General features: G+C 41.5%; 1 protein-coding gene across 2 annotated transcripts in view; it reads right to left on the bottom strand.

The window, feature by feature from the left end:
- Nucleotides 1–12,684, bottom strand: part of LOC123755284 (alpha-(1,6)-fucosyltransferase) — a 316,917-nt gene that overhangs the window by 45,758 nt on the left and 258,475 nt on the right. For both annotated transcript variants that reach the window (XM_069327846.1, XM_069327847.1), the window contains exon 6: nt 258–444. In XM_069327846.1, the coding sequence (XP_069183947.1) occupies nt 258–444 (187 nt within the window). The remainder of the gene's footprint in view (nt 1–257; nt 445–12,684) is intronic.

Genomic DNA, 12,684 nt, shown 5'->3' with positions numbered 1-12,684 from the left:
ACTGAGCCTTCCAGTAAAACTAACTTCACCGCATTAATGACTATTTCGCTGGATGAAATAATTTCGCAATTGGAGGGGTTAAGAACGAGATCCACGGTCTACCCCTGACTTCACCAGCTGCAGGTCTTCCAGCAGGGAGTCTCGTGCGCCTGCCAGAATGTCATCACCTAGGAACCAGTTGTTGAGCTCACTGAACAGTCTGCCTGTGCTTTCTCGAACCGCACTGCTAAAGAGGAAGGGTGCAAGGTATATCTTACCAGGCCAGTCAGTAGTGTTGTCGCTTGAGAAGGAGGTGCATGTTTCACTGAGCGGCAGGAAAACATCCTTCCAGCCACTCTTGCTGTAACTCCAAGCTGGAGAGTTAATAACGATTGTGCGATGGGTGCCGTAGGCGGCCATGAAGCAACAGATGAGATGGTGCAGCTCACAACCCAGGCCACATGACTGTAGAGCAAAAGTGTTGTAGTTGGGAATGATACAATCACAAGAGTTTATGATAACATTCATTCTTCAATAAGTGTAAATATAGTTTTAAACTTGGTGAGCAGTGAAAAGTATTTTCATAACTAACATATAATTAGACCTAAATTTTACACAAAATTAAATATATATCTATATAAATAAAAATGTAAATGTTCGTTTGTTCAAAATCGCTAATCTTCGAAAGTTCTTCACCGATTGCTTTGAAAGTTTGACTCAAAGTTCCATTCGCATCTGAGCGCATTTTTATATACATATGTGAGGAGAAATGTAGGTCTTAAGGCAGTATTCTCTATGGCTGGTGTAAATGCCAATCACATTAAAAAAAAAAGTGAGAAACAAAATGTTGACTGCTTGGCGGTTGTCTCCTGTAGTAAAGTAAAAGGGAAAAACACGCAAAACAAGTCTTATAAATAATGAACTTTAATTTACTTTAAACAAATATAAACAAAATAAAGATAATAACTTGGTTATGTACAGTGCAGATCAAAATATATACAAAGACAAAATACAATATAACATAAAATAATGATTACGTTACTCTACAATAAGCAAGACAAAAATTAGTTAAAGGTGCTGAGAATAGTGGGCTGGCTGAAACCTCTACTAATATACAGGATGTATGCTTAGATACAAGCATCAGCTCGAGAGCACAAGAATATTCTGAGGCCAACTGCTCGTACGAGACTATATATAGACGATAAAGATTACGCTGGAGTCGCGTGAAGTTGCTGATTCACTAATGGGGAGAGTGTTGGTTTGAATTTTTTTTTTTTTTTTTTTTTTATTTTTACATGCAAAGTATGCAACTTAAATACAATAAAAAAACACAGAATACAGAACAGAACAAAAGAAAACAATAGACCACCGGCCAGAAGGGCCGACAGCATGTCACAATAAATCGCAAACACGATAAAGACACAGAAAAATACAGCATACAACAAGGTATAATACAATGGCATACAAGGTATAATACAATGGCATACAAGGTATAATACAACAAGATATAATACAATGGCAAAGTATAATACAATGGCAAACTAGCAATCACAGTAACATCACAAAACAAAACCGTCATAAAACAAAACATACATCAAAGGCACAACAGGGAACAAAACAGTACAAACACAATACATCCCAAACAAAACATAAAGAACAAACACGTACAACAGGTAAAGCACGCCATAACAAACGGAAGGCAAAACAAAATGGCACAACTGAACAAAAAGCACTCGCCAACAGCCTGAAGGGCACACAATATGACATACACAAGCGCATACGACATCCACAACCGAACACACAAATACACAGGAACCGCACACCCACCCACCAGCCATACAAAGAAAACCTACAACATACACCGGAGCACGCAGGAACCGGGAAACAAAACCCTCCCCACCCACTCACACACACACACACCCCATCCGCACCGTACACAACAGGAAACACAGAATACACAGAAATCATTTTCGAGGAACAGCGTGAGAAATGTACTTCTTCGGGAAAACAGCGGAAGGATACTTCGCCTTGTAAGTTTCCCAGACCAAATCTTCAAGGTCGGTAGGGTTTTTGACCCCCCTCTCCCGAGGGGGTATCATAAACTCAGGAACATCTATATCGGGCGGCATCGGCCAACGCCCGAGGTCACTGACGCAAGTCGCATAACGAGGCCGGGGAGCGCCCATCGAGGAAGCAGACGACACTGGAGAAGCGGACGAGGGCCGTCGAGACTGCCACGAAGTCGCACACATAGGACCAGGGGCCGGACGACGAGACTGTAGCACCTCCATGGATACCGCAGGAGACACAGAAGAGACTGCTAGAGACGGAAGAGGCGGCAAGACCGCTGCCGAGGAAACGGGTAACGAGGAAGGGGGCACAGAACTCTCAGAGCAAGCATCCTTTCTCAACACCATCACCAGGCCACCCCGCTCACCACCAACCACAGCAGGGGGAACCACTCCCCACGAAGAACCGGAGCCACCCCACGCAGGCGACGCACCTGAAGCAGGACCCTCGGACACCAGACCAGGAGGGGAGGCCGAAACGCCGGCACCGGCATCCTCAGGCAAGTGTAATTAAGTGCAGGAGAAGTTGCACTCCAGACATGGGAAAAGGCTTCTCCCTGATGGCGACTTGGACTTCACCGGTCACAAAAGGACAATCCAGGTGGACTCTGGCGAGTGGATACGGAGTGGTAGCAGTGAGGTCATTGATAAGGACGGTTTCCCCGGTGTAGGTGATGTTAGGCACAGCTGATTTCAATATTATGGACTGAAGAGCCGCTGTGTCCCTCAAGATCTTCAATTTGAAATGTCCCTCCGAATCTGTACTGTTGGCAGGACAGTTCCAGGATACAGGTGTTTGCTGAAGAGAGAAAGATCATTAATAGGAACACCAACATTCATCACAGGCTTACCGGACTTAGGAGGAGTCGGTTTGGGTTTAGTTGTTTCATTGCCTTTGTATTGAGCTTTCCCACATCTATCTATGGTATGTCCATAGAGTTTACAATACTTACAATACAATTGAGAGCTTGCTTGATCTGTACCTACTTTATCATAACTATACCAAGACTTTTTACTGGGAGGTGGTGATGGTGTAAGCCGGTGCATGAGGCTGTAGGTATCAGCTGACTTCACACATTTGATGTAGTCGGTTTCTTCTTTATCTGCTAAATATAAATGGACGGAAGGGGGAACACGTCTCAAGAATTCCTCAACTAGCATGAGGTTGACGAGCTTTGAAAATGTAGAGACATGTGCTGCTTCCAGCCATTTCATGAAACATCTTTTCTTGGTATTGGCAAATTCTAGAAAGGTGGTGGTACTTGCCTTTAGATAGTCACGGAATTTTCGTCTGTAGCTTTCGGTGGAGAGAAGGTAGGCGTCCAACACTGCTTGCTTCAGGGTCTGGTAGTCATTCTCAGACGCTAAGGTACTGAGAGTAACTGCAGCTCTACTTGTGAGATGCACTCTGAGAAGGGTAGACCATTGATCAGCAGGCCAGCTAAGTTTATTAGCTAGGGTCTCCAAAGTGGTGAAAAAGACATCAATCTCTGTCTCAACGAATGGTGGCATTAACCTACTTGCATGGGAGATATTGAAACTTACGGGAAGACTAGCGGTAGCTTGTTGGCGCTGAGTGAGGTGTGTAGCTTCCAACGTGAGTTCTCGTTGACGACATGCTTTAGCCACCTCCGCTTGCTTTTTGTCATGCTCGCGTTGTATCTCCAGGTGACGTTGTTTTGCTTCAAGCTGTACTCGCTCACGCTCTCTGAATAGGGCCATCTCACGTTCCTTTAGGGCCGCCTCTCGTTCTTGTTCCTCTTTCCTGATTGCAGCTTCTTCTTTCCTCAGGGTCGCCTCGCATTCCCTTATTTGGAGAGATTCTTTCGCCAGGGCAGCCTCTCTTTCTTGCCAAGATTTCTCTGATGATGGTCTGGTTGTGGGAAGAGATTATATGTTCCTTAATGGAGCCCTGTTGCTTATGCATCGTTAATCGCCTGAATTCTATGCATCGTTAATCTCCCCTATATATATTCGATATATATAGGGGAGACGTGTTCGATGTATTCGATAACGTATTCGATATAGATAGGAGAGACGTATTCGATGTATTCTCGATAACGTATTCTCCATCGTTAATCGCCCGACGATTAACGATGCATAAGCAACAGGGCTCCATTAAGGAACATATAATCTCTTCCCACAACCAGACCATCACCAGAGAAATCTTAGCAAACAACACAGAAATCATCGATAGATACAGCGATAGCAAGCGGCTTGACATCTGCGAGGCACTACACATCAAGAAGTCAACACCAGCAATCAACAGCCAATTAATGCACAACTATATTTTACCCACTTCAAGACTCCGCTCCAATATAGAAGCATCAAGAAATATGGGCCAATAGGCCCTCTGCAGTTACTTCCATTCTTACCTTCATTACTCATTGTTTCGTGTTCTATCTTGTGTTAAAAGTTTTGTTCACCTCATCCAAAACTGTTGTAACATATCACCTCACCCAAAATGCGGGTATAAATTGAAAAATGAAAGCTGTTTAAATCATTGCATAGTAAGAACTCTGTTTAGTGTTTGCAGGTTATAGTTGTGTGTGTGTAAACTAAAAGTCTTTGAAAATGTAATAAGTTCTTACGAAACGCGTTCAAGTGTCGCGTCAGACTAGAAATAAAAATGAATTTTGGAGAATTGATTTTTCAATTACCATCAACAGTGAAAAGAAACATAAGAAGTATCGAGAAAATTCGTGTTAGAATTATTAATCTTACTTTTTCGGTCATTTAATAATATATGTCTTCAGGAAAGACTGCTACCAAAATATACTTATATATATATATATATATATACATATATATATATATATATATATATATATATATATATATATATATATATATATATATATATATATATATATATACATATATATATATATATATATATATATATATATATATATTTATATATATATATATTTATATATATATATATATATATATATATATATATATATATATATATATATATATATATATATATATATATATATATATAAAATGTTGTACCTAATATACTCAGCCCCTGTCAGTTTGGCTTCCGCACCCAAAAAAGTAATAAGAATGCAATTACTAGTCACCTTGATAAAATCTGCTCAGCCTTTAACAAAAATTGAGTTTCCCACTGGACTCTTCATTGACCTGAGAAAGACCTTTGATACTGTTAATCACAACTACCTCTTACTTGAACTCCACCATTATGGGATCCGAGGCCTTGCCCTGGACTATATCCGATCCTATCTTAGTGACAGACACCAGTATGTAGCCATCAATGATATAACCTCTCCCACTCTACAATTAACTGTAGGAGTGCCACGGAGAAGCATCTTAGGACCTCTCCTATTTTTTATATACATCAATGATCAGCTTAATGTCTCTAACATTCTTAAACCTATAATTTTGCTGATGATACTACTACCCTCATCTACTCAGGCCCCCTAACTCACACACATTAAATAATGTTGTGACTAATGGATTATAAAAAGTCCACTTATGGATGTCAACCAACAAACTAACACTAAACATAGAAACGACCTACTACATCTTATTTGGAAGCAAATCAACAATTGCAATTCAGCTACAGATAGACAACATTAACATCAGTAACAAAAATGATGGAAAGTTTCTTGGCCTATTCCTAGACAAGAGACTCAACTTCAGCACCCACATACAACACATAACTAAGAAAGTCTCTAAAACAGTTGGTGTACTCTCCGAAATCAGATATAATGTACCTAACTCTGCTCTCTTCTCACTATATTATGCATTAATCTATCCCTATCTTAATTATGGTATTTGTGCATGGGGGTCAACCACTGCAAACCACTTCAAGTCCATCATCACCCAGCAAAAAATCTGCTATCAGATAATAACAAACTCTGCTTTCAGACAACACTCAGCCTTCTTGTTTAAATCCCGAAACAAGCTAAACATAGACTTGCTCCACTTATTCTCTTGTGTCAATTACATTTACAAAACCCTGCACTTAAATGCAAACCCAGCCCTGAAACTCTCCCTGGACAGATGTAATAGGACCCATTATCACCACACCAGTCATAAATATCTTTTTGATACCCCAGAGACAAACTTAATCTGTATAAACACTGTATTCAAATAAAGGGACCTACTCTATGGAACTCACTCCGTAATGAATTGAAAAGCTATCCAACTTTTGCCTTATTCAAGAACAAAAACAAAAAGTACCTAATTTCATCTTCATAGTTTCCTACCTTGTGCTTTAAACTTGCACTCTATCTAGTGCTACTCAATCCCCCAATATTTATATTCCTAAGCCAAACAACTTTACCATTGTGATCATTGCTGTCGCCTTATATGCGCTATCAATATGCTGTATTGTGCCTATTAATCTTTGTTAAATTATCAAGCAAGCTGTCAATGCTATCAATCAGAGCTCTCAATGTGCTTTGACATACCTACTAAACTCTCTCATTTTTTCTTGCAGTGTACCTGTTATCATTTTATAAATTTTGATAGAATTTTTCTACTTAAAATTATGTGTTAGTTTAAGGACCTGCCCGAAACGCGATGCTATGTACCTTCACAACCCCAAATGAAAGATAATATCCAAATCATACTACGTGGCCTAGTATGAAAGGCTTGATTTGCCTTATAAGCCGAGTTTTGTTAGGCAAATCGGGTCTTGCATACATATTAAATTATGTTTTTTATATTCTTTCGAATGTAATAATAAAGCTTTGCATTATATTATATATGATTTAATATTTTTTAATATGATTTAAAACTAAAGTAGACCAGATATGACCAAACTTAACCTAACCTACCAAACCTAACCTACCAAACCTACCAAACCTACCTTACCAAACCTAACCTACCAAACCTAACCTACCAAACCTATCTTACCAAACCAAACCTACCAAACCTAACCTACCAAACCTGACCTAACCTAACTTACCAAACCTAACCTACCAAACATAATCTAACCAAACCAACCAACAATTCTAGGTTGTTAACTTAGGTCGACTATGTATCCCGTCTGATGGTGCTGTTCCCTCTTGCCTGGCCTCCAGGTCTCATGGGACGGGCTCCTATAACTGTCTCTGCGGCTCGCTGCCTTGCCATTATGTCATTATGCTATTGACAAAGGCCACATTAGAGTTGAAACCAGTTTATATGCATATTTCCACTCTCAAATGCGATTTCATTGCTCTCTCTCTCTCTCTCTCTCTCTCTCTCTCTCTCTCTCTCTCTCTCTCTCTCTCTTTCTCTCTCTCTCTCTCTCTCTCTCTCTCTCTCTCTCTCTCTTTCTCTCTCTCTCTCTCTCTCTCTCTGTTAAGTAGATGACATATTCGTCATAGTAAAAGACTCAGATGAACCAATTGATCTAAAAAGCCAGCTAGAAAGAGAATCAGTGCTCAGATTTACACATGAAAGTAGTAAAAACAACAGTCTGCCTTTCTTGAATGTACTAATAACAAAAACAGGAACCTCTCTAAGCACCAACGTATATACAAAACCTACCACCATAAGATTATGCCTGAACGGTAAGAGTGATGTTATGATCTCAGCCTACAGGAGAAACGAGTCTCCCTCCTTGAGAGTTATTCAGCAAGCCTGACCTAACTAGAAGGTCTAGCAAGTATTGAGGTGATAACGCATATGCAAAATAGTTGGTTGGATATGTGTAACAGTTTGAGATTATGGGCAATGCAGAAGAAAATAGATAAATGACGGGCTAGGAGATGTGGACATTTTGCTGGAGGCTTGAGGCTCGCTTCCGGAGGACCTTGACCTCACTTGAGTGCCAGACATCGCAGGGGGAAGCCGCGCTCCGTTGAGCTCCCGTCAGAAGGGAACCCCTAGTGATATATCTCTAAGAGAAGAGAAGTGTGCAGACGTGCCAGCTGTGGAATCGAGCTGGGGACGTGTGGTCTCAAGTCGTGGACGATAATTAGTGAATATTAAATCGCCCAGAAGCATTATTGTGGGCTGTGTGGAGCGCCCTGACCAGACGCCGTCAGAGGAAAAGCGCCCTCGATCAGTTAATCTGTGGTAAGCACGATATACGCCAGTTCATAGTGATCGCTTGTAGTTTGGTCGTGTGCCCAGCGACAGTAGCAATGTTTATTTATAAGTTAGACATGTTTTAATAAGGCAGAAGGCCTGAAATAAGAGAGTGGAGAGGGAGGAACACGGAGCGACGTCCGCCCCCTCTGAGCGCTGGCGGAAGACTGAGGGAGCCTGGCTCTTGACGGAGGAAGACCCTCCCAGTGAGTGAGGACCGCCGCCAGGCGAGGTGGAGTATGGACCCGCCCAAAGCGGGGGAGTCCACTCTCACTGTATGTAGAGAACAGATAGAGGTTTGAGGCAAGCATATTGTGTGGTTATTTTTGTTTATGTGTTAAAGGGGAACATTTTATTGGAGTGTCGATGGGTTGCAGGTTTGTTCTTTGGGGAAGAAGTTGCTGAGAACTTCGAAGCCAGCAGAGGAAGTAGCTGATGAGACTCCAAGGTAGTGGAGCAGAGGACCTCGAGCTGTGAGGAGAAGCAGCAGTGAAGAGGAGTGTCACGTGCTTCTGTAGAGGTGGTGTAGCAGCCAAGAGAGCTGTGGAAGAACCTAACAGAAGGGTGAAGCACCGTAGTTGCACAAGGAAACTTCATGATAGCAGCCTGGAGGAGCTGCAGAGGATCCTGGTAGTGAAGCCCGGCAGAACCTAAAGATATTAGGGTAGTGAACTTCCAGAGGTGGGAGGGGAAGTTCTGGTGGATTACTAATAGGGAGTTGATAGTGTTTGGTTGTCATTTGCGTGCAAGACGCAGTGAGAGGTGAGTGACTGTTTGCATTCTTATGTCAAGGAGTTTTTTATACTGAAGTTTAGAGTTACAGTCGTAGGCTGGATTACCTACGGATGTATGCGTTCCAGGACTGACAGTGATTGATGGATCATTGTTGTGTATCAATGAACATTTATACTGATATATGTGATTGCATTCAAATGCTGATTTTCTATATATATATTATCTTGCTGATGGTGCAACAGTGTGTAGGCTTGACCAACTTGAGGAGGTTAATAGTATCAGGTGGTGAACCAGGAGATAGGATACCACTTGATAAGCTGATAATAGAGTTCTGAAGGTGTTGGAGTGCAACCTGATTGTGATATTATAGAGTATAGGATTCATTATTATTATATGTGTGTATGTATCGTGTATGTGCTTTGTCCAGTAAATGTGTCACAATTTGCTGGTGTTTGCCCTTGTCCTAGTGAGGCTTCCCAGGAAGTAGTGAAGAAGGAGAGAGAAAGAGAAAGAACCAAGAACCACTGCTGTGGACAGGGTAAGAGGTAATACTAGTAAGTCATAGGGGATTGAGGAGATCATATCTCATAAGGAGAGAGTGGGGAGTCACAGCGGCTCGAGTGGGTGTGTGCACGTGACAACGAGGCTAAGTGTTGGAGCCGCATCCCCTAAACGTGTGACGTTGAGCCCCTCTCCAAGAGCCAGAAGCGCCAAGGGTGATCTCCTAGTATAAGCACTCTACCGAGTTGTGGGTTGGGTTGTCCGTAGAGAAGGATCAACGAAGACAACACCAACCAACCCACAGTCTATAATAGTGAGTGCCCTCAAAGATACAAAACCAGTGTTCTCAATGCTTATATTCGTCGAGCGCTTACCCACTGCTCCGAATGGAGCAATGTAAGAGAGTTTAAAAGAAGAGTTTAATAAGAGAGTTTGAAAGAATAACTCAGGTATTGGTGAACAATGGCTATAGCAACACGGAAATAAACACTGCTATAAGAAGACACCTGGACCGATGGTACAATCCTGAACCAAGAACAGAAACCACAACAACTCCAATAAAATTATATTACACTTCAACTATGCACAGTGAACATAAAAAAGAAGAAAGAATAATGAAGGAAATAATTCGTAAAGGAGTAAAAAGCACTATTCTTGACCAAAACATAGACCTGATCATATTCTATAAAACAAAGACTACCGACCTCCTTATTAAAAACAGCCCGAAGCCGACAGAAAACCCTTTACAGCAGTCAAGCGTTGTATATATGTACACTTGCCCCCACAAAGGATGTAACCTTCAATCTAAGTACATAGGTATGACGTCGACCAAGCTGACGAGGAGTTTGACATGTCATCTTCAATCCGGTGCCCCAAGAAATCACATGAGACAAGCCCAAAACGGGGGAAATTGTCTTGAAAGATATTGTTAATAGGAATGTTATCCCTACAGACAAAGATCAGAAGATATAATTGACGATTTTCTATAAAACCAAAAAAACGGCCAACCTACACATGAGAAACTCTCCAGACACAAAGCAGAACGTTTTAAAGGAGACCAACGTCGTTAATGCCTTCAAATGCCCACTTGGGGACTGTAAGCCTCAAAGAACTCAGTATATAGGCAAGACAACAACATCTCTTTCCAGGCGATTAACAATGCATAAGCAACAGGGCTCCATTAAGGAACATAATCCCTTCCCACAACCAGACCATCACCAGAGAAGTCTTAACAAACAACACAGAAATCATCGATAGATACAGCGATAGCAGGTGGCTTGACATCTGTGAGGCACTACACATCAAGAAATCAACACCAGCAATCAACAGCCAATTAATGCACAACTATATTCTACCCACTTCAAGACTCCGCACCAATATAGAAGCATCAAGAAATATGGGCCAATAGGCCCTCTGCAATTACTTCCATTCTATACCCATTACACCGTGTTCTGTCGTGTTGAAAGTTTTCTCTGTCTTGTGTTGAAAGTTTTGTTCACCTCATCCAAAACTGTTGTAACATATCACCTCACCCAAATGCGAGTATATTAGACGAAAGCTGTTTAAATGATAACATAGTAAAACTCTGTTTAGTGTTTGCAGGTTATAGCTGTGTGTGTGTAAACTAAAGTCTTTGAAAATGTAATAAGTTATTACGAAATGCATTCAAGTGTCGCATCAGACTAGAAATAAAAATGAATTTTGGAGAATTGATTTTTCAATTACCATCGACAGTAAAAAGAAACATAAGAAATATTGAGAAAATACGTGTTAGAATTATTAATATTACTTTTTCGGTCATATTTAATATCATATGTTTACAAGAAAGACTGCTACCAAAATATACTAATATTAAAACACATGACCCAGCAGCAAGGAATCAAGCCTTCGCGATAAAATACCACCAAGATCTGATTCGAAATCAGATACACAAGGCAGAAAATGAAATCATAGACAAAAAAACGCAACTACTTCATGCTACAAACCAATGGAGAAACAGCAACATCATCGAAAACCTCCGTACTCGTATCGAGCAACACCTCGACATCCTCACAGACCTACATCACCACAGCACCGAAACCAGGACAATCAAGTAACTAACAACATTATATGGAGGACCTATGGCGATTCCACGACCAAAAGACAGCTTCCTGAACCTTGCTGGAATGAACCTCACTGAGGACCAAGTCACTTTCCTAAATCTGGGTATAAACTGTCACGTTATGTCCAGACCAAGTGAGATGGCCCGGAAAGTGGAGTTGGAGATCCTGTTGAAAGACATATTCGACCTCAAGACACAAAAGAAGGTCACCACCAAAGACACCTTACAAGCAGAACTTATTGCAGAAGGAGGAAAGATTCGAGGCAACTACAGAAGCACCATACTGTCCCCCGAGCTCAAAGCGGCAGCTAATAGCCTTCGTGAGAATAAGGAGATAGTCGTCAGGAGAGGTGACAAGTCGCCAATATACGTCATTCTTAAAAAAAGACGAATATCTGGCGAAAATGAACCTCATACTCTCTGACCAAACTAAATTCCAAAGGGTAACGAAGAACACTACAGCCGAATTGAAAACAAAGGTTAACAGATTGATCGAAACTGTGAACGCCAAGAAATCCGGACTCCACCGGCCAAAGATTATTGGGGAATATAAACCTGGGTATGCATATGAAAATGTCAAGACACACAAGCCTGGAAACCCACTTCGGCCAATCATCAGCCAGATACCCACACCCACGTACAGACTGGCGAAGCGACTCAACAGTTTGCTGACTCCTTATGTACCTTGCGCCTTCAGCCTAAAGTCTCCAAAGGAATTTGTTGACTTACTGCAGGGAACACGGGCCATAGAGATAAGAGCCTCGTTGGACGTAGAATCACTGTTTACCAACGTACCTGTGGATGAAACAATCGGGATGATAGCGGACAGAGTGTATCGTGATCCGGCCTGTACTCCTATTGACATACCAGAAAACATTCTAAGGAAACTACTCCAAGCTTGTACTAAAGAGGCACCCTTCTTGAGCCCGGATTGGCACACGTATAAGCAAGTAGATGGGGTCACCATGGGTTCTCCCCTAGGTGTCTTGTTTGCGAACTTCTACATGGGTACCATCTAACAAAAGGTCTTAGTCGACATGAACATGAAACCGGCCAAATACTGCAGGTATGTTGACGACATTTTTACACAGGTACCGGATGTCAGATATCTGCAGGAGCTGAAGGAGGCATTCGAGCGGAATTCTGTGTTACGTTTCACTTATGAGATGGAGAAGAATGGGAAACTGCCCTTTCTAGATGTACCAGTAATGGAAAGGAGTGGAGGTTTCCACACTGCAGTCAACA

Source organism: Procambarus clarkii, chromosome 20 (assembly GCF_040958095.1).
Source record: "Procambarus clarkii isolate CNS0578487 chromosome 20, FALCON_Pclarkii_2.0, whole genome shotgun sequence".
Taxonomy (NCBI): domain Eukaryota; kingdom Metazoa; phylum Arthropoda; class Malacostraca; order Decapoda; family Cambaridae; genus Procambarus; species Procambarus clarkii.
This window is presented reverse-complemented; position numbering and strand designations above follow the sequence as displayed.